At 39.0% G+C, this 22,579-nt stretch overlaps 1 protein-coding gene across 1 annotated transcript; it reads right to left on the reverse strand.

The window, feature by feature from the left end:
• Nucleotides 1–1,477: 1,477 nt before the first annotated feature.
• LOC104556904 (prostatic acid phosphatase) lies at nucleotides 1,478–22,175 on the reverse strand. Its single transcript, XM_061996600.1, has 11 exons — nucleotides 22,062–22,175; nucleotides 15,513–15,608; nucleotides 13,770–13,856; nucleotides 12,747–12,899; nucleotides 9,374–9,472; nucleotides 7,882–7,986; nucleotides 6,906–7,038; nucleotides 5,349–5,431; nucleotides 3,772–3,878; nucleotides 2,754–2,923; nucleotides 1,478–1,822 (listed from the first exon to the last, which is right to left on the reverse strand). Exons 1-11 carry the CDS (start codon nucleotides 22,173–22,175, stop codon nucleotides 1,704–1,706), a joined length of 1,266 nt encoding a protein of 421 aa, XP_061852584.1. The 3' UTR covers nucleotides 1,478–1,703.
• Between the last annotated feature and the right edge of the window lie 404 nt (nucleotides 22,176–22,579).

The following is a 22,579-nucleotide window of genomic DNA, read 5'->3' on the forward strand; positions in this document are numbered from 1 at the left end:
TTTACTGAATGGGAAATACTGCTTCAAAAGTAGACACCTTAGTGGCTGAAGTTACTGCAAGAAAATGCAATGATGTTTGGAAAGTGCTATATACTCACAAGACTTTGATATCCATTTTGATTTATGCTATTTAATATCAACACATCTAACCACATCACATTTGAATTGTGTCCATAGCTGTAATGTTGAGGGCTGATGTCTAGAGCAGTGAGAGCTGACCCAAGGTCCTGGGCTCTAAGTTGGAGCCCACAAATGTGAGTCAAAATCAGCCAAGAAGCAGGGTATTCACAGTGATGTGATGCTATACCTGAGCTAAGTAGCTCCATCTCACAGCTTTCTCTAGACTTCTGCACCTCAATGGAGCTCATTAGCTTGAGCACACATATGCTCATTATATCCGTTGGGCTGTAGCTGTGGTTGGCACCTGTCTGTATAGTTGTCGTGATTTTTAAGAAGGCTTTTCCATTGGTAATGTAATTCACAGTATCCTCTGCAGGACTACAGGATTAAAAAAATCTTGATTCAGTCCTTGAAACATATGATAAGCAGTATTTTGTACAGCAATATTAGTGCATATGATCCTAGTTTATGATACCAGAGAGCAATTATGGAAACATAGTCCCTGCCCTTAGGAGCTTACAATCTAAACAAAATATATTGCATGGAAGAAATCAACATACAAAACCCAAAATCATTGGTTTCTTACTTGCAGTGCATGTCTTGCTAGCATAAAGTATTTTGGAACAGAGCAAGGAGTTAAAGGAGTTATTGTAAATGAAAATAAAAGGCGAATACCAGAGTGATAGTTTGAGGAATTACTGTAAGAGTGGCTCAAAGAAGTAAGAATGTAAAAGAGACTTGAAGCAAGACGGAGAACATATGCATAATGGAAAAGATGCTGGGCAAAAGATCATTTGTGACTGATTCGTGGTCGTTCAGAAAAATAGGAAAGCATTGTAGCAACAGAAAATAGGTTGCAATGTATTGACTTATCCATATTACTGAAGTTGTGGACACTGACCAAGATCCTGTTGCACTAAGCTTCTTGCTTGATGCTTGGATATGAGACAGAGCTCCTCCCAGTTTCTACTGATTTCAGAGAACGCTCTGATAGTGCAACTCCTTTGGAAAGCAGGCTGCAGACTTTTATTAGCTGCAGGCCAAGGTCAAAACTCATGCATAGATTTACATGAGTAAATACAGAAACAGTATACCCAAGTGCTTGTATGAATCTTTTTCACACAATAATTGCAGCTTCTGCTCACAGAAAAGATTTTACTGTATGTCAACAAAATAGCCATTTATAAGAAGGAAAATATCACAGACTGTGATTTTCAAGAAAGACTCATTGAGGAGCAGAAGGTAATAGACAATATATTAAAAAAAGCATAGGCAATAGCATCCCTTCACCCTGCTGGTTGGCATAAAAGTGATTAATAGTAGTAGAAAACCTAAAGATACATAAATTGGGGTAGTTCCATCTTCCTACAAAAGTAAATTTTTAACAATGATAATGTATTTCTACAGCATTTCTCACTGCAGATATTGAGTCTTTTAGGAGCTAGGCCACAGATACCTCAGCACTTCGAATTTGTTGAATATGCTTTGGAGATTTATTTGGCCAGAGCAACCTGATAGATGTAAGCAACTTGAAGGATTGCTGGATGTCTAGCTGCTCTCTCCTTCATTTCTTTAGCTCCCCTTTAAATGTCTTGGTAATTGTTTCTGCGCCTACAGCGTCCATAATGATAAAGGAGGTAGAGCAGTACAAGGTTAAAAATGCACAGCAAGCCAACAGCAACGTCAAATCCGAGAAAAATGTCTGGGAAGGAAACACATGAAAGGAAAAGGGAGTTAATGTGCATCATTTTAGATACAGAGATAACAAGTCTAATTACAAAGATGTACAATGGAGATATAGTTACGTTTTGTTCATGTTTCTGGCAAGATCACATAGCCTCCATTTACTAACATATGCAACATAAGTAAAAAGCCATATAGTTCAGTGCTGGAAAGGCACAGGTAGCTTTTTTTGCGTGGGTAAATCTTACTCCTAGGTTTTCACAGGGCAAGAGGGTTCGTGTGTAGTTAATGCAAATTAGGAGTTTTATCAGGGATCAGCAAAACACTGAATATATGCAGGAAAGGGGAAATGTCAGGACTATTGGAAGGTGCCATGCATTGCCTTGCCCTTCACTTCCCTCCTGAAAAAAAATACTCGGGCAAGAAGAGGTTATCAGCTGTCAGCTGTTGCTGGTCTGAGGCAAAGAGCTGCTACATGTGCATGGATCAGCTGTACCCTGTACAGCCAAGGTTAAGGTATTCTCAATACATAACCTGTGTGCCAGAAATACAGACAGATCAATCTTACTGTGCATGTGCAAGCCATTTTTGTTTTGCATTTGCAGAGGGTCTGATGTGTCCAACATACTCAGGACTCCTTGCACAGCACCCACACTCATACTTCTGCTGGACATTTTCAACAAGAGGAGCTCTAGTTTTGGCCATAGCCTTTATGTAGCTCCTTATGTGAGTTTGCCAGCAATAGCACTGCCTTCACACTCTTTGGCAAGTCTACTCTGCATATTTTCACAGAAATCTAACTTCTGGCCTTTTTCTCTGTCCATAGTAAAGCTGGTCCACACTTGTTGAAGGGAAATCTATCAAATTTATGACAGAATCTCAAGTTTAGAGCCATTGATACAATTTCTGCCTCCATGTCTGATGAGGAAAATAGAGAGCTTTTACACTACCTTTCATTTTATCTTGCTTCCCACATTCTTTTGACCAATTTTCTGTAATCACAGGAGAAACTAGTTCAGCAAACTTCTCAAGTGGACACGAAGAGGTGCATCCTGGCAGAGTGAGTACGTAAGGATCCTTTGAAGAGTCGTTCCGGTAGTGCATTTCAATGCTATATCGCCTGGTTAACAACATTGGAAAGACTTTTTAGAGAAGGTTCTTAATGAGAAGGTTTCCTATTTAGAGATAGAATGTTGGAAATAGGCTCTAACATCCTGCTATATAACCTGTGCTTCAAGAATGGAAGGTTTGAGAAAGGTGGCTACAAAGCCTGCTTTGCCAAAGGTGTTTATATTACTGCACAAATCACCTGTCAGTTCAAACAGGTCCTTCTGAAGGCTCCTTGAGTGGCAACAGCACCAGGCTCTTCTAAGCCTAATGGTTTAGCTTAGAATTTATGAAATGTCCTGGAAATGTTATTGCTATCACTTGAAGAATCAGGAAAATTTATTTTATTGTTTACTTCCAGCTGTTAAGGCCTCTTTTCCTCTTCTTCCTATCTTTCAAAGCACACAAACATGTACATATCCAGCAAATTCTCAATGGTGTCCAACGATAGGACAAGGGGCAATGGGTACAAGCTGGAACATAAGAGGTTCCAATGAAATATAAGGAAAAACTTATTCAGTGTGAGGATGAGGGAGCACTGGATGGAGCTGCCCAGAAGGGTTGTGGAGTCTCCTTCTCTGGAGACATTCCAAAACCACCTGGATAAGTTCTTGTGTGACCTACTCTAGGTGGTCCTGCTCTGGCAGGGGGAGTTGCACTGGAAGAGCTTTCAAGGTCCCTTCCAACCCTTGAGATTCTGTGAAATGCATTTTATTTCCTAGTTTTAATATAACTTTGTTCCTGTGCTCAGTGATGTATCAGTTGAAAACACATTTTTATTTCCTCCCAATACTTAAGATGATTTTGGGGAAGAGGGAACCAAATTCCAAATCCTCCTTGCATAGATGAGAATATACTTGCCCACTGCTTTCCTGGTAGAGTTCAAAAAACTGGCAAGCAGCGTATGGTGGCAGTTTTCCATTGAAAATATTGAGAGCAATCTGCAGGGCCCCAATTGTGGTGTCATGCTATTGGGAAAAAGAAATTAATAAATCCATCCTTGAAAATCAGTTAAGTCAGCTATCGTTTATCCCGAGTAATGAGACAAGAGGAGAGTGGCAGTGTAAATCACGATAAAACCCGGGTAAATTTTACCATTGAAATATATTCAATATGTTCAACGTGTTAATGGATTCCTACAGACAGCAGAGGGCATTTCCAAAGAGTTACTGCAGTATTACACCATCACACACCATCTGGTAATATTTTGGAGACAGATACTGGATGTACTCTGAGTAATGAATCCAGTTTTTCAGTGCATTTTGCTGCTTCTTCCTTCAGGAGAGTTTTTGGTTCCAAGGTCAGATTAAAGCACTATAAAGTGGTGTATCCTATGGCATTTCAAGTGAAGATACAAATGCTTTTTTTTAGATAGAATACCAGACAAATAATTGCCAACAAAAACTGTTCTCCTCGCTTCCTCATACACTCTAGAACTTTTAAAATTGTTATTCCTTCTGTTTGGACTAATACAATAAAATCTCACTTTGGCTTCTATTTTGATGGAGGCAGTTACCCAACCACCTTCAATCTCTTCCTCTCCCCATTATCCCCCATCTTGCAGGTATCCCAGGAGGAGGAGCTAAAGAAATCCAAACACCTTGATGCCTGAATTTTGAGAGCATCTTTACATCCATATTTTCTAGGCTTATTTATATTCGAGTCCAACAGCTACATTTTAATTATTATTCAGAAACTGGAACTTTTTAGACACAACAGTTTCAAAAATAAGAGTACATTTTTCTATTAACACACAAGGCATTGCCAGAGGATGTTACAGAGGCCAAAAGTAGAAATGCATTTTAAAAGTGATTGGATAAATTGATGGAAAAAAGTCTGTCAAGAGCTATTAAACACACAGACACAGATTCTATCTCAGGAAGTCCCTAAACCACAGATTGCTGGCAGGTTGTATCAGGGGAAGCATCACTCTGTGCCAGCGTTATTCTCCCATTCTTCTCTCTGCCTTTGGCCATTGTCAGAGACAGGATAATGAATGAGCTAAGTGGACCTTGGTCTGACCCAAATGGCTCTCTTCATCCTCTGAAATAAAACCAAAAAAAGATTCCACAGCTGTATCATCCCTTTCTAAACTTGAGGAAGGGTTTGGAGGCACAGCTGAGGTTCTGCTATGTACCAGCATCTGTGGGTTAGGAGCACTTAAGGAAAGATGCAATGTATAGAAACTGCAACATGAATGGTGGAGAAAAAAATGGATGATAAAATACCTAGTTTTCTTCACCAAGTACAATTTGACTGAAACTGAGGTCAGAACCACTCTCCTGCTGTGTTATTGTACTGACTGGTCTTCAGCTCGTTATCTGAATCGAACTGTTTTGTCATTATTTCATTCAACTTAGAGAAAAACTGATTATTCTCTGTAAGGATCATTTACTGGTAAGATCATAGCAAGATTTCTGAAAGATGGGAATACTCACTGCAGAGTAGACTTCCATTTTTCCTTGTTTTGAAGAATTGGCAGCTTGTTTAATACTATTTAAAATAGTATTCAGAAGTACACCTTAAAAAATGGGAACAAGAAAGAGGAAAATGAAGATGCAACATTTGCATAGAAGCCAAAAAGGCAAAAGATTTTGAATATCAAACAGAAGATATCTATCAGGCCTCATACTGATTTTTTAGCTTGCTACAATTTTATAACTAGAGGGAAGATATTACATAGGTGAAATGTATCATTCCTCATCTAGGTCAAGCAAAGAGGTGGGATTTGCAGAAAATCACCTAGAACTATCCTGAGACCTGTACATAATGGCACTTTCAGTTTTATCATACTGGGACTTCCTCTCCATCATTTTTGTCTGTTTGCAGTGTTGCAATAATGACAGCTGTGCTTAGCCTCTTCCTCTTTAGATGCTGAAAAAATGTTTCTGTTCACTTCCAACAAGTCACACAGTATCTGTTCTTCATTTTTCTAATGCTCTTTTGTACTTCTTCAGACCAGAGACAGTCAATGGAATAAGGGCAGCAGAAATGCCCTATAGCACAATTGATGCCATTCTAGGCAAAGAGGGCATAACTGGTGTGCACATGAACACCAGACAAAAAAGTCCTGACTACATGATATTGCCAGCTACCAGCTAACAGGCTTTAATGCAAGTCTGAGCCTGTAATTACTATAGAGCAGAATCCAGTGATATATATGCCTGGACATGTTCCTATGTGACCTGATCTAGGTGAACCTGCTTCTGCAGGGGGATTGAACTAGATGATCTCTAAAGGTCCCTTCCAACCCCTACCATTCTATGATTCTATGATGAGGATGCTAATGATTCTTTATAAAGGTCTAGACTTCAGATTAAGTGTATTATAATGCCCCATACGATCCAGCCTGCACATACTCAAACTCACTTGTTTGAGGTACCTGCTCATGGACACCTGGGAATCATCATGTGATATGTGCCTGGGTTCTGTTCTGAAGCAATATCAGACTGTGCATATCCTATGCAACCCAATTTTGGAACATATAGACAAAACTTGAATCTATCTTTGATTTCGATCAAAGATTTTGGAGCATCTTTGTATCAGTTGCTCAGAGAGCTACTAATGTGTTGCCAAGGTTTTGACACAACATGTAACCAGTACATCAAAAGGAAAAACAAAGATCTAGAAACAATTAGGATAAATATTGAAGAAACAGAACTTGTACTTAATCTCACCTCATATCAGACAAGTAATGATCATACCCATGAGAGCTCAATTTTTCCCTTGGATTTCTGTACTCTTTCTTAAAATTCTAATCCCCTGAAAACTTTGAGATAACTAATGGCACAAATGTTTATACCTTGTTTCAGTATCTCATCCATGCAAATGCCAGTGTTCAGCACCTATTTTTGTGCTTAACATGGCATCCAATGTCCATAGTTACAAATCAAGGTTCTGTATCAATGATTTTGCATGAGTAAGGTGACAGTATGTTGCATGCTATCATAAGCATTGCCCCTTCCTTGCTGAGAGCTCTGCATTTTTTTATTTACCTCCTTGTAGCCGTGATTTCTCTTCTCTTCTATAGAGCCCAAATAGAGATAACAAGGACAATTCTGCCAGTTTTTCCATCTTGTTGATTACATCTTTGGTGGCCCATACAGGGAGAGTATAATTGTGAATATCCTAGTGATAAAGAAAAATGAAAGAATGGTGGTGTTTCTTCGACCAATTTCCATCATCCTATTGCCCATTCTCACACTACTACATTTGTGTGAGGCTCTTCTGCAACTCTTTGCCCATTGTGGTTTCATCAGCATACCCTGAAATACCCTTTGTGGCAATAGGGAATAACCTGAATTGGGTGAATGATAAGAGGGGAAACCCCTGTTTGAAGAAGGTCCCTTATAGGTATAACTTGGCCATATACAGACAAGTTTCACTCTCCAGTCATGTAAGAGTGACAATGTCTTACAGTATCTAAGTGCCTCAGTGTGTGGAAGATGTGTTCAACTGCCTTCATGTGCTGCTGATAATGCCTGAGGTCAAATGGAATCATGCTGTGCTTGGACCAGTCTGATTTTACTGAATGGGAGCAATCATCATCTCCTAACTCTCTGATAGATCATAATCTTACCTCTTATTTAAGACATCTAATTATTTTCATGTTCACCTGTTGATGGGTTAAAGCAAATAATTGCATTTTCCTGTTAAAAATAATAAATACATGCTAGGCAGCATACTCAGATAATTCTATAGCAGCATATTGGGAAGAAAAACAAAGGAATAAAAGGAATGGATTTTGGTACCCGTGCTTCGGGATAAAAAATCAAATAGAAACTATAGTTTCCCAAGCCAATTTTTACCAATGCACTAAATTAGAATTAAAGTTTAAAAAAAAACCCCAAAATCAAAAAGCATATCCAGGAGAGAAGGCAACTCATTCCTGTGAAGCCACATTGCCATGGTTTAATTGAAACCCAAGTTAGGAGTTATATTCTTTCCCAACTTTTATTGCATTAATATTACCTCACAATGTAGAGTATCATAGGTATTCCAGAGCTGGAAATTGTCCAGCATTTTAAGGTGATTTAGTTCAAGTCCTGTGTTAACTGCCATTGTTTGTAAAAAATCCTGGGGAGGGAAAAAGGGAAGGGTATAAATTCATATTCATATGAACATATTCAGTACATATGGAATATATACACACACAGATTCATTAACACAACTTGGTTACAGTAAGGTTTCATTTTACACATGGGAAACCCTTGTAGCAGAAAATTTTGGTTGCAGGTTTGTAACCATTTCAAGGTATTGATTTCTATTTCAGACACTGCTCTTTCTCAGCCCTACTATGGATAAGTCTGGTACTCTTTCTGCTGCAGTCTCCTTTCCCTCTTCTGACTGCTCCAGGAAGCTACCTCAGTCACTTCAAGCCTTCAGACAGAAGGAATATGAAGTCACTAAGGAAAAAGAAAAATGTGAAAAAAAAGATGGGGAGAAAATAGAACATTAAAGAGAGCTGAGGCAAATATTCAGGATGAAGCAAAAAGAAATTGAAAAGAAACCTAGATTTTTTATCCGCCATTGAAGGGTCTACATAAGAGTTCCACAACAATTCCCATAGGGATTCTTGCTACGTGCTACCACGGAAGAATAAAAGGACTCCTGAATTTCTCTTATTCCCACATTACTTCTTTCATACTAGTAGTTGACAGGGAGGATTGCTACAAAGTCATAACTGACCTCTCATTGCAGGTGAGTGAAGCTGACCAGAACAGCTGAGCAAGCAGAAAGTTAGCAATAAACCAGAAAAGGAAAATGTTGGGTTTATCCCAAGCAGTAAGCCTGAAGGCAAACAAGAGAGCAGCAGTACCACTATCTAGAGCACTTATCCACAAGAACATGGTTGCTTGAGCAGGTGTACCATCCACGTACCTAAATCCTACTGCAGCACTGGAATGAGAAATTGTGAATCTCTGAGTGTGAAGATCTATGTCAGGGCCAAAACAGAAGCATGTCTTGTGATCCAAAATGCATCTCAGAGAAATTTACAGAAGGTGATGTTTGCCTGGTTGGGCTTGAGTTAGTTCTCTTTAGTAATGTCAACTTTGAAAAGTCACAGCATGAAGGCATAAACCTTCACAAATTTCAGACAGATTTTTTAGAGTCAGTTTCATGCTACCCTAAAAAACTGGTTATTGCATCCAGAAATGTCTTTTTTTCCTCAGATGATGGAACTTTAATTACACGCAGCTCTAAACAGTCTGAGAAAATGAGTGTTAAAGTCATGTTTCAAAATATTAACGTAGAAAAATGTGAGAAACACAAGCACATCAAACATGCTTTTGATTTTATTGGCCTAAATTGTCCTCAGGTTTGGGGTTGATTGGTTCTTTTGCTTTTGTTTATTTTTGCTTTTTTTTTTTTTTTGCAAAAGGAAACAGTGCAATTCCATAATGTTCACATCTAAGCTAATTTCCTCCTCCTTGGATTTTGTTTGCTTTTTATTTTGTCTTACCATGTATGGCTGTATTCTATTTTGAAATTCAGGAGATGTTTGTGTTTCATTCTGAAGCTCATCAAAACGGGGACAGTCACGTAGAGGAAAATGCAGCTTCTGAAACCAGAGAAGTAAAACAGAAAATAGTTTAGAATTTATCAACACATCTCTAGTTTTCCTATTGCCAATATTATATTTGTTAGATTCATGGCCATGCTACTTGTTTGGGTACCTTGTTCAGTTAATATAAGCAATGGACTGTGGTAACTTGACTTCTCAGTGGCTTCTGGCTATCACAGAATCATAGAATAGTAGGAATTGGAAGGGACCTTTAGAGATCATCCAGTCCACCCCCCCTGCAGAGCAGGGTCACCTAGATCAGATCACATAGGAACATGTCCAGGCGGGTCTTGAAGACCTCCAAGGAAGGAGCCTCCACAACCCCTCTGGGCAGCCTGTGCCAGGGCTCCCTCACCCCAGCTTCATCCCATCACCCCTTGTCCTGTTGCTGGCTACTATAGAAAAAAGGGATGTCCCAACCTCCTGACACTCACCATTAGATATTTGTAAATGTTAATAAGATCCCCCCCTCAGTCTCCTCTAGACTAAATGGCCCCATTATAGCTTGATTTGCATCAATTTAACTGATTTTGGCAAAAAGCAATTATGCATGTCTGTCAGGAGATTGCTTTGAGAAATGGATCAGGACCCATGATCAGGAATTTAGTAAAGCTACCGTTTCCCTCTTAAGTTCTGAATCGCCCTAGATGCAATTTGAATCCACCTGGTACTGGAATCTGAATTGCTCTGCATCTACAAGTCCTGCTCTTGTCTCTTAAGTACCATTTAATGGACTCAACTTGAAAAAAGAGTGACAAATAAATTCTGCTCCTGAAATATCAAGAAGTTCTGAGCCTAATGACTTGTTTAGGGATATGGTTTACTTTTAATAACTCCAAGTGTATGCGTTACAAGGTCACCTGATGGTACATACTTGGTCTGAAACATTTGTAATTACGTATGTATCTATCAAACTGTGCTCTGTCAAATATGCTTTATGGCAATTGCAGAAGGATGGGTGATACCCAATCCATCATAGAATGTCAAAGTTACGATGAGCAAAGTAAGCTTGCGCTGTTTCAGCACTTCATGTCACATCACAAGAACATTTTTGACCCAGGACTAGTGTTATCCTACAATCGTATGAATCATGTCAAGGAACTGACTTAATATACGGTGGAGAAATTAACTTCAATAGCTATGGCTTATCATAGAATCACAGAATGGTAGGGTTGGAAGGGACCTCCAGAGATCATCTAGTCCAACCCCCCTGCAGAAGCAGGGTCACCTAGATCAGGTCGCATAGGAACATGTCCAGGAGGAACTTGAAGTGGAACTTTTTGTGTTCCAGCTTCATCCCATTACCAAGGGATGTCCCAACCTCCTGACACCCACCCTTCAGATATTTATAAATGTTAATAAGATCACCCCTCAATCTCAATGGCTTATATACCTGCAAGGTCTGCTGTGTCTTGGGGTGAACATTAGCAGACTCACTTCCAGTATGTCTCTTTTTTCTTTGATTTCTTTGATGAGGTTGTGGAGTCTCCCTCCTTGGAGGTCTTTAAGACCCACCTGGACACATTCCTGTGTGACCTGATCTAGGTGGACCTGCTTCTGCAGGAGAGTTGGACTGGATGATCTCTAAAGATCCCTCCCAACCCCTACCATTCTATGATTCTGTGATTCTACGATTCTGTGATTTATCATCATGAAGCTTGCAACAGCCACTGACACTAGCACATTTTTTCTTGGACAGATTTCAGGGTGCATTTTTTTCTCTAACAGCAGTAGAGTGGAGGACAAAAGCTGCAAGCTGTAATATGAAACTGGGGAATGTTGTTTAATTACGCAATAACAACTGTTTCTCTTGCTCTATGGCTTAATCCCTGTCTAGGTGTTGTTAATTAGGCCACTCCCTATGGGCTCATTAAGCAGTAGTCAGTACTGTTGCTTGTCAGATCTTGATATATCTCAGTGGCTGAAAAATAAACTGTGATTAGGTTTTTTACAGGACTGTACTTGGCCTCAATTTCCCACTTTATGTTGCTTAGGGCTTGAAAATACCCTCAAACACCTGATTGTTGTAACAAGGGAACAATGTTTTTTCCAAGTGGTTTGCATATTTAACAGGAATTTTGAGTTACTACAGAGGTGTGTTTCAGTGTAACATCAGCACCCACTCTGGAGGCAGCTGCAGAAGTGGTAAGATACTAGAAATTCATACACAGTAGCTTGAGATCATTACACTAATCATTACACTACACTGTGATTTCCCTAAGGGCTTTAAGTTTTCTTTGGCCAAAGCTTTCACCACACTTCGATATTTTTACAGTTCCCTGGTAGAAGAACATCCCCTAGTGTCCCACATTTCAAAAAGACAGCATTCTTTTATGCTGAGGAGCAGATGTAAATTTCAAGCTGAATCACATTGTGCCTAATCCAGTTTGTGGATACCCTTTTGCTTTTCCAGCAGGGTCTCCAAGGATGGAGGAATGCCAATGGGAGCTAGGTGTGGCCATCCCCTATTGACAGAGTCCATCCAACTGTCCAGGCAGTTATATAATAGGATTTTTGTAAACACTTCCTTAATGTCATCTTCTGTCCTCAAAGGCAGAAAATATAGGCATTTTGTCATTATACCAAATAACTTTTTGCCCTTGTTCAACACACTACTTGTTCTTGTCACAGGACCCAGTGAAGTTAAAATCTAAACCTGATTCAGCCAGAGAGTGCTACAAAGAGTAAAATGTCTACAAGACCTACAATCCAGGTAGGTCTGCTCTTATTATGAACCACAAGGCAAGTGCTAGGGTTTCATTAAATGTTTGTATAGCACTGAGCATGAAAAGGTCCTTCTCTGTAATTACAGTGCCAAAGTTCTACCGGCATAAGAAAGTCATAACTGAGAGATCATTACAGTGGTTGGTGAAAATTCCATTCCTTGCATAAACTATGGAACAAACTTGCCAAGGAAGGGAACTCTGTCTAGCTAAATAGTGCTTAGAAAAGCACTTGATTTCCATATAAACCTTTAGGGACAATTTCCTATAATACTGTCCAAAATTATCCTTGCCAGGAGAAATATTAGAGCGGTACCTTAAAGAAAATGATAATGTGGGTGAAAATTCAAGCATTCTACAACTACAGAAGGAGAATTTTCATGCAGCTATTACAGTTGACTTATGACATGCTTGTCACACAGTAGCTGCAGTTGATGTTTTCTATTCAGTTGAACACAAAAACAATAGGAAATATTTTTGGCTTCCCCCTTTTTTCTCATTTTTGCTTCTGTTTAAGGTGTTATAGGAAATGTCTAACCAGTACTCACCTGTTTTGATGATTTTTGCAAAATATGAACTGGAATAGGTTGCCAGAGAAGACCAGGGTTCCAAATTTGACTGCTGCTTGGTGGAAAGAGGCCAGAAAGGTATGACAGGGCACTCATAATGGTGCGATCATAATCTGTACTTTGGAGGTAAAACTGAAGATAGAATGGCAGAAAGTTAAATGGAAAAATGGAAACAATAAAAAATAATGGTGGAATTTCACCCAACCCATCATTCCTGGCTTTTCTTTTTCAGTTTTATGTTTTTGCATAAAGTAAAAACACTGAAACCGTGACTCAGCTTTCTAGGGCTCTACTTCATTTGCATAAATGGATTGCCAAAGCATCTTTCAATTTGAAATCTAACTTTCAAACTGAGCTAAGAGGAATAAGAAAGCATGATTTAAAAGAAGGAAGCTCTCCATCTTCTGAGATTCAGAGAAATATTAATACATGTAGAAGTGGCACTTAGGGACATGGTTCAATAGTGGACTTGGCTGTGTTAGGTTTCAGTTGGACTCCATGATCTTAAAGGTCCTTTTCAAACCTCAGTGATTCTGTGGTCCATCTGCTGTACCTCAGGAATGAAGGCACTTAAAACTGTGAAGCTCTCAGAAGCATGGCAAAACCATAGTCTTTTATGCCTTCCCATCAATGCATGTCATGTATAGACCAAAATGTTAGTGGTATCTTCCTCACAATGGATCTGTACCATGTGACAAGTGCATCCAAACAACCTTTCCTTTACAGCATGTGAGCATGGCTGGATATGCATTCACCCTTCAGTAGGGTAGAACAGTCTTAGGTCACTGTATATAAATTCACAACTAATTTGATGGTGTGAACCTGTGCAGTCCTGGAAAACTGGGCAGTGGAAGAACCCAATCTACCTGACTTTCAGAAATGTTCTTCTATTACCTTAAGTTATTAATTAATGAAATGAATATGGGAGTGTGCTTTTATCTAGCACAAGTCCATAGTTGTGCTCTGCCACAGAAATATCCTCCAGACAATTCTGCTTTGTACCTCTTGTCGGCTGTATGTCCTATTCAGAAAGTTGGAGTATCTTTCCTTCGTGTACTGGCCAAGTTCAAATAGCTGCTGCATTCCAATCTGCAAGGCAAATATACAGGTGAGTATTAGATTAAGGTGTCTGAAGAGTCTTAAGGTAGAGGTTTTCTGTTCTCCTTTTTGCCTTCAGCAATCAGTTTTTAAGTGTTTGTTGCCCATGTGTATAATGTACTGTATATGTCATAGGTGATTAGAATTTTTAGCAGAAATACTCATATCTATGAAAAACTGATACATTCGGAAATACTAAGACTGCAATAGCTACTACAGGAAAGGGAATGTACCTGATTCTATACAAGTACAGTTTGCACAGTGCTATAACTCTGTCGATGCTCCTGGAGTTATTAACGATCAACATGATTCTGTACAGTGTAGGCTAGTTAGTGACAGCTGAGAAAAGATGACTAATAACCTGCTGTTAATTATTGTCATTGCTCTGTGAGTTGATCAACCTGATACATTTGTGGCTTGGACGAGACTGGGACATATCTTTTTTTTTCTATCTGGTGACAGGACAAGGGGTAATGGGATGAAGCTGCAACACAAAAAGTTCCACTTAAACATAAGGAAAAACTATTTCAGTGCTGAGGTCAGGGAGCCCTGGCACAGGCTGCCCAGGGAGGGTGTGGAAGCTCCTGCTCTGGAGGTCTTCAAACCCACCTGGACACGTTCCTGTGTGACCTGATCTAGGTGTACCTGCTTCTGAATGGAGGTTGGACTAGATGATCTCTAACAGTCCTTTCCAACCCCTACCATTCTATGCCTTATGTAATTCTATGATTCTATGCCTTATGTAGTGTCCTTCCATCTTTGCCTTAGTTCCCCTGCAGTTGCCTTAGGTTGCACACTGTCTTTTCTGTTATTCATTTCCAAAGCTGTCATCTGGACTTTTTAACTTTTAGCTATCAGAGAAGTACATTCTTATTCCTGTTGCTAAAAAGATAATAAAATAACAAAGAGCTCTCAAAAAATCTGTGCCAAAGAAGAAACTTCTTCTTGCAACATAAGCTGTGTACCTAGGGTAGAAACGTGTTATCTGGGTGTCTGAATATTACACATCTTTCAAGCCTCATTTCAAGCACTAATTGCTGAACTGTCTCTGATTCATGCTTCTGCATCATGATGAAATATTAAGAAATTCATCTTTCCTTGCTCCAGAATTTCACATGTCAAATACAGTCAAAGACACAAGGCTTGATGTGGAAATGCCAGAGTAAGAAGTAGGTTCAGCGTATCCTACTGAAACTCTGGGATGAAAGCAGCCTTATTAGAAGACACATTGTCTCCAGAAGCAGCCCTTTGCTATGAAACTTCCCTTGTTTTGTGAGTAAATAGTTGCCAATCAAATGATGAGACGTGGGCACTTGGCCTGGCGGGCAGTTGTCATTCCCTTACCCTGTCATAGGATCCAGTGCTTAATGACCATTAGAACTTCACCAATGTTAGAGTATAGGCAATGTTTAAACTTACCATTTCTGTCAATGCAGACACACTGTTAGGAAGTTGTTGCTTTTAGGGAGGTAGTTACAAAGCTATGATGAATAAGATTTCAATCTAACAGCAGTTGGATGAATAATATTGTAAAAATTCTTATGAATTCTTGGAATTTGCTCATGTGTCTGAGACACACTTGAAAAAATACCTGCCTGCTTCTTATTTTAGTAGTGTATGTAAGTTCTTCTAAGAAAGTCAACATACCTTAGTAAGTTGTCCAAATCCCTGGGGCCATTCAGTTTCTTTGTGTAAATCAGTTGGAAAGTTTACAATCGGTGTTCGGTCACCATGTCGGAAAACCTAAGAATATTACCAGTAAAAGAATTGAGTTAATTACTGTTAACATTACTTTCTGATCTAGCTAGAAGTCAAGCATACATTATTACTTCCAGTGCCATTTTTGAAATGCAAATATTAGAGAGTCTGCAGAAACCTAGTCAAGTAGGATTGGGGTACGTTCTTTGCACATAAGAATAAGTATAATTATATAGGAATTTAGGGGGCATGAGACTGATAATTCATCCTCCTAGAATGTAAAATTAATCAGCCAAAATGTCAATGCTGAGACTACCTCTATAGCTAGGCACCTAGACAAGAAATCTGAATGAATTTTGGATACTCAGCACCTCTGAATATTACATCAGTTACTGATGTGCTTATGTAAGCATGTAATTACTTTGGGACAGACGCTTGAAACTTTTGGTAACTACTTTTTTTCATAGCAGTATCTTTAAAAGTAATTCAAGGTACACATGGATCTTAGGACTGATTTCTCAGTCATCCTAAATATGACAGTGAAAAAGTGTGAACATCTACCCTGTTACCTTACATAATATTTGTTAATACTTTTACATACAAGTATGAAACTACTTTTGAAACTCTTGTAGAGTTTTTTATTTTTCTATTGAATTTAGCGAGAGCAAAGATTTTGGTTGCTTTCCTATCCCTAACACTCCAGTGTGGTGAATATCAGTGAATATCATACACTCAATGGCATGGCTTTTACATCCGAAACCTTAAATGAGACTTTTTGTATTTTCACTCCAACATAAAGTGCCAACTCTAGATTAAACAGTTCAGAAAAAACACTGAATTACCCTCCCTAAGTATGTAATATATGTGCTTAGAAAAAGGAAGCCCACAGAAGTTTCACGTGAAAGGAAATGCTGGAATTTGCTGAAATGCCTCTCTACTCTGCCCTGGTGAGGCCTCATCTGGAGTCCTGTGTCCAGTTCTGGGCTCCTCAGCTCAAGAGAGACAGGGAACTGCTGGAGAGAGGCCAGTGCAGGGCCACCAAGATGATCAGGGGACTGGAGCATGTTTCATATGAGGAAAGGCTGCAGGAACTGGGGCTGTTTAGTCTGGAGAAGAGGAGACTGAGGGGAGATCTTATTAACATTTACAAATATCTAAAGGGTGGGTGTCAGGAGGTTGGGGCATCACTTTTTTCTATAATAGCTAGCAACAGGACAAGGGGTGATGGGATGAAGCTGGAACACAAAAAGTTCCAATTAAACATAAGAAGAAACTATTTCACTGTGAGGTGAGGGAGCCCTGGCACAGGCTGCCCAGAGGGGTTGTGGAGGCTCCTTCCTTGGAGGTCTTCAAGACCCACCTGGACATGTTCCTATGTGACCTGATCTAGGTGACCCTGCTTCTGCAGGAGTGTTGGACTAGATGATCTCTAAAGGTCCCTTCCAACCACTAACATTCTATGATTCCATGATTCTATGAATTCACAAGGCTGCAGACAATCTTCCAGGATGCTGATGCAAACTGTTGGAAAACCTTCTTTTGTATTAATGTTCACGTAACCAGACTCCTTCCTGACTTTACAGAATGAAATGAGAATGTGGAAACATGGCATATTTGTTCCTAAAATGGCATTTATTCCGTCATACCTCACTGGTGTATAGCTTGATTCTAATTAATACTCTGCATTGCCTCATTAAGCCACATCATTTTTGCCCAAAGGTCAGGGAGGTTTGTACATGCTGGGTAGTTTGCCACTCCTACTGGGAGGTGTTTTATGTTTATATTTTTCAAAGTGAGCACAAGCCGTGTGCCTTAATGTTTTAATTACAACACAACACACCACACACCCTTTTCATCAGCCTTCTGTGTTAATGTGCACAAACCTGTACTAGAGCAGGTACTTCAGAGATGGAATATACTATCCTTTGAATCATAGAATGGTAGGGGTTGGAAGGGACCTTTAGAGATCATCCAGTCCAAACCCCCTGCAAAAGCAGGGTCACCTAGATCAGATCTCAAAGACAATTTGCAAATTTGAAGCCAATTTGAAGCGAATTTGCGTATTTGAAGGCAAATATAATTGGATATCTCTCTTTGTTTTTTACAATAGACAGCAAAGTTTGCTAGGGTAGATGTTACTATTAGAACCACGTAGAAAACTACTTCTTATTATTGTTATTTTGCCTTGACAGTTCAGTTTCAGTGGAGATGTGGCCAAACTGCAGTGGATATTTTTCAGCAAATCAAGAAGTCTTTTTCACTATAATAAGGACTGTTGATCAACAAGAAATTGCACAGTTTCAATTGAAAAAAAAACACCTTTTTTCTTGATAATAAATTCTCAGTGCACCTCTCGTGAACAGGAGAATGAGGAAAGAGCTACATTGTCTGTTGATTGATTCAGTTGCATGCAAGAAAAATGAGTGAGAAGGACTTTTGTGTCACTGCTTATTTCCTTGGTGTTTTGACATGCTGACTTACATATGTGTCAGGTAGGATTCATTAATTTTTCTGGACAAGCTGATGCCTCTGTAAAGAATGAAGGTTAAATTCCCAATTACAATGTAGCTGCATAGTTTCTTGTTGAATTACCCAGCTTCACAGAAAAGCACTTTTATGAGTAACTGACAGTAGCTCAAACTGACTGAAATGATTAAATGACTGGGGTTTTTTGTGACACTGTGGAGCAATGGATCAACATTTGGCAAAAAAATATGTCCTTTTTATTGCAGAAAAAATACTGAAAATGTGTTAGATTTTAAATACTGGTTTATGATGCTTTATATTTAATGTGCAATGTAACTCTCAGTGTGTATTTCACTGTGACAACAGTCAACTCCTAAAAAATTTCAATAAGCCAGAGCAGAGTAGCATTTTACTTGAACAGAGGTGGTGAGGCAAAGAGATCAAGATCAAAAGATATGTAAATATATATGGGACAGAAGATGTAAAGAAAAATATTTTCTCTCTTTATAACCTTAAGAAATGGAAGCAGTGGAGAGTGTTCTCTTCTAAAAAGCAGCACAGCTTCTTTAAGTCTGCATAAAATAGAGGAAGGTTCAGTTCCTTGTTTGCATTTCTTCATCTTCGTTGTACAATGACATATAAACATCATATTAACACTAAGTTGGAAATCGTGAGAAAGAAGCAAATACTTCTAAGGGCAGAACACTAGTTTTAGGAGTTAGAAGGACTAAGCTTCTCAGTCAACTGAGTTTTGTTTATGCTCAAACCTCCTTGTTGCTTTCTACTTCGAAAATTACCTTGCTTCAACTGCTGTTGGAAATGAAGCAATGACCTGATGACCAACCACTTAATATAAAAGGCTGCCTTGTTCAGTTATAGCTACATTTTAGGAGACTTTACTTTTCAACCCAACTTTAAGAAGAGCCTCTGTATTTGAAGGTTTGTCTTTTTACTTAGAACACCTGCTAGTGTTAAGGGACAAAAGTGTATCCCTACAAAACTTCCCTTGCTCATCAATATGTATTTCTCAATGCCCTACAAAGCTTCCCTTGCACATCAATATGTATTTCTCAATGCTCACCGTTTGTATTTGGTTAAAAAGAGGCTGATCCTTCAATTTCTTTTAACAATATGTGTGCTGCAGCATTTTTTACTCCTGGCTTACAGATTGCCTTCCTGACTTCTCAGATGACATGAAACGTGGCAGGATGAGAGAAGAGGAAGAAGGAGGCATCATAAGAGGTGAAAAGACACTAGAAATCAAGAAGGAAGGAAGGGCAAGGAGGATGAACACAAAAAAAGCAAAACATATCTGTTTGGTATATTCATTTCAGCACTTCTATCTGAAGGGCTTCACCTCAGTGAGTTCTCAAAAGCAATAGATGCATAATTACCAAACACCCTCTTTTTCAACTCCAATACAGCATGAACCTCATTTGGTGTCTGGATTCTTCCATTCGCTCTTGGTAACTTTATGAGGGTGATCGCTTCAGATCAAAGTGGCCACCAGACTCAGACTTTGGCCAGCATTTGCTTCCATTGTTGTCAGGTGAGAAATTGGAGAAAAATTGGTGCAGAGAGTAGGGTGAACTGAGACCATGACATGTGTAGTATATATAACATCTGAATTACAGTAAATGATCTCTCAGTAAAAGCCTCTTACAAACATTTTTATTCACAGACTCAACTTCAAACAAAAAGATTTGTTATTTTGAAGCCAGCAGTAAGAGTGAGGAAACAAGACAGAAAGGGAACCAGTCATGCTTGACAGTTGAGGCAGACCATAGATGCAGAAATACTGAACAGGTTTAGACAGTTTCAAATAGCTTGGCTTGAGCAGACACATAGATAATATGCTCAGTTAACACTTCCCATGCTGAGTTACAAGACGAAAACATGATGAAATCACAGTACCTCAGAAACCACACCTCTTTGTATATATGACAGTTGAAATGGGTGCCTGTGTAGAGGCAGAAGTTCTCTGTCAGAACTTCTTTATACAGAGGCAATAAATCAGTATTTCATTTCTGCTTGGGTACCTGTTTTCTTTGCTTACATCTAGCTTAAATTCAGTTCACAATAATTACGGTGAAAGCCAATATTTACATGTGAGGAAGAACCTTAAAGTCACATTTTGACAAACTGTCTTGAATTAGAGCTTGTGAGCCAACAGAACTTGTGGCCAATAATCAAAATGCACAGAATCAGCACAAAGATGGAAATTGTGAGGATACAGCAAGATACCTTCCCAGAGCATAGCAAAATTCTAGAAGTGAGAGTAGAAGTGAAGGTTTCTCTGCTCTTTCTCCCCTGCAGATGGATTTTATGTTGTGCAATTCTGCTAAGAAAGTTTTAAAATTCATTATGACCCCTTTTCACAATGCAGTAGTACTCTCAGGTGAAAACAGAAACTTACAAAGCACAGCTGGAAAATGGCTATTGAATTATCCCAGGAAGATGCCTTTTAGACTTAACAGTAGCCATAACCTCGTCATATCCCATTATAACAGTGAAATGTTCTGGAGCCAATTCCTATCCTATTTATTTGTGCTAGCAATTTTGTTCTCATGAAAATTCAATCAATGAGTTTCAATTGAACACACAGAAACTATATCTTGAGAAAAGATGTTGATAATGAGATTAAACCTATTGTAACTTTTTAGGCTGATTGGTCAGCCTGAGGAAAAGTGTCAGGGATAAAAGGAAGACAGTTTAAATGACATTTACCTGTTATTTTAATATTAATGATAATAATCTAAAGTGCTATCTTGATAAGTTTTGTTTTTAGTAGGTGAGGAAGATGGGTGCATAGTTGTGGTAAGCAGCTGACTTTCGATAGGAAGCCTCTATCTTCCTAATGGTGAGCATATGTTGCAACGCTTTCTGCAACAAAACCATTGCTTGGTAGAAGTGAATGGTGCTCAATGGCTTAATTCTCTAATGCTTGCTGACTGCCTGATTTCATCTGTGTGCCCAGTTCTCCCTCTTATCATTGAAACAAGACTTAAGTATGTTGCTATACACAGAACATTGCTGGAATTAACACTGAGTCCCTGCCATGTGTAGTGTCTGATAGAGCAGTAAGCCTCAGCATGAGTAGGAACTGGTTTTTCCTGTGCACTCTGGCCTCTCTCCAAGTGGCACATCTGCATGGTAGCTAATAGACAACTAGATATGAAATACTTTAGAAGCAAATGATGTTTTGAACACAGTGCTTCTGTCTGCTATCTGTCTGTGCATGTCTCGAACAGAAAAGTGGAAGAAGAAGAGCTTAAAATTCCTATTTATAAATGTGATTTCCAATCCCCACAACTTTGTATTGAAAATACCCCTTGAGACTAACTATTCTTTACCAGTATACCTCTTGTTAAAAAAAGAAACTAGAATCAAAAGGATTATGATCCAACATTCAGCATCCAAACTATTTAATTGAATTGAATTACCTGAGGTGTTGGGGAAAGTGACATTGAAATAATGTCTGGTTTCTTTAAAGTAAGAAATGGCCCAGCATTATCAACCTGACTGCAGTTAATGTAACATGTATCTCAAATCTCTACAGAAAAATACTTTCTTCTCTTTCTGAGTGTACTGCTGTGCCAGTTCAATTATTCTGAAATGGAAAATGCTTTGAGTTTTGTGGTGACTCCTGTAATATCCTAAGTTTCAGCTTCCAAGCACAGAGGAAGCAGGCCATAATCACCAGCTCTCAGACTGTGAATCAGGGTGTCAGCGAAATTAAACAAAGACAGATAAACTTAGACCTTAGATCTCTTAACGCTTGTGCACTATGCAACTGCCATAAAGCTAAGTTGTTCAAATATCCCAAAGTAATCACTAGGGCTTAAGAGATGAAAATTCTTACAACCAGAGGCGCTTTTATCTTCTTTGAGTAAAGTCTTAAACTCAGTAAACAAAAGGGCAGCAGCAGTTTTTTTCTAAGTCTAAAAAGAGGCAAAGTGCACACCTGGTTTGTTTCGAGAGCCATATCCAAGTCCCTGTATTCCCCAGAACAAAGAAAACGGATCTACTTACTACAACCACAAACTTCAGTTCTCTTTCTGCAGTAGTCTGTTGAAGCAGGATGAGGAGAATATGAAAAGAAAAACACAGGATTCTAGGTGGGCTGGGAAGCTGTATCACTCCCATCCTGGCAGGGGATGAAAAAAGTCGTCGTAGCTGCAGCAGCTGCTCGGGCTGAACAGCCCAGCTGTCAGGCTGTACTTTCAAAAGGGGTGGAACTGCTGCCGGTGAATTTCAAATCCAAGAGGAATGTTGTGTGACTACGCAATAAATTGCATTGCCCTTTGTTTTCAAATTACTGTTTACATTCTATTTAATCAAATCATAATTCAGTTCCTTTTTCCCTGTGATATTTTTCTCCTTTTGAATGTAAGGAGGAGGTTAAAATATGAAGGAGTTGCTAAGCATTCCTAATGTTCCAGCCTACCTGCTCTGCTTCCAATTCTCAAGGCTTGAAATTCTCCAGACTACAGCACAGCCATGAGGATGAACTCGGAAGCAAGAGACAGAATACTGTTTCTCTTTGCCAT

This window comes from Colius striatus, chromosome 5 (assembly GCF_028858725.1).
Source record: "Colius striatus isolate bColStr4 chromosome 5, bColStr4.1.hap1, whole genome shotgun sequence".
Lineage (NCBI taxonomy): Eukaryota > Metazoa > Chordata > Aves > Coliiformes > Coliidae > Colius > Colius striatus.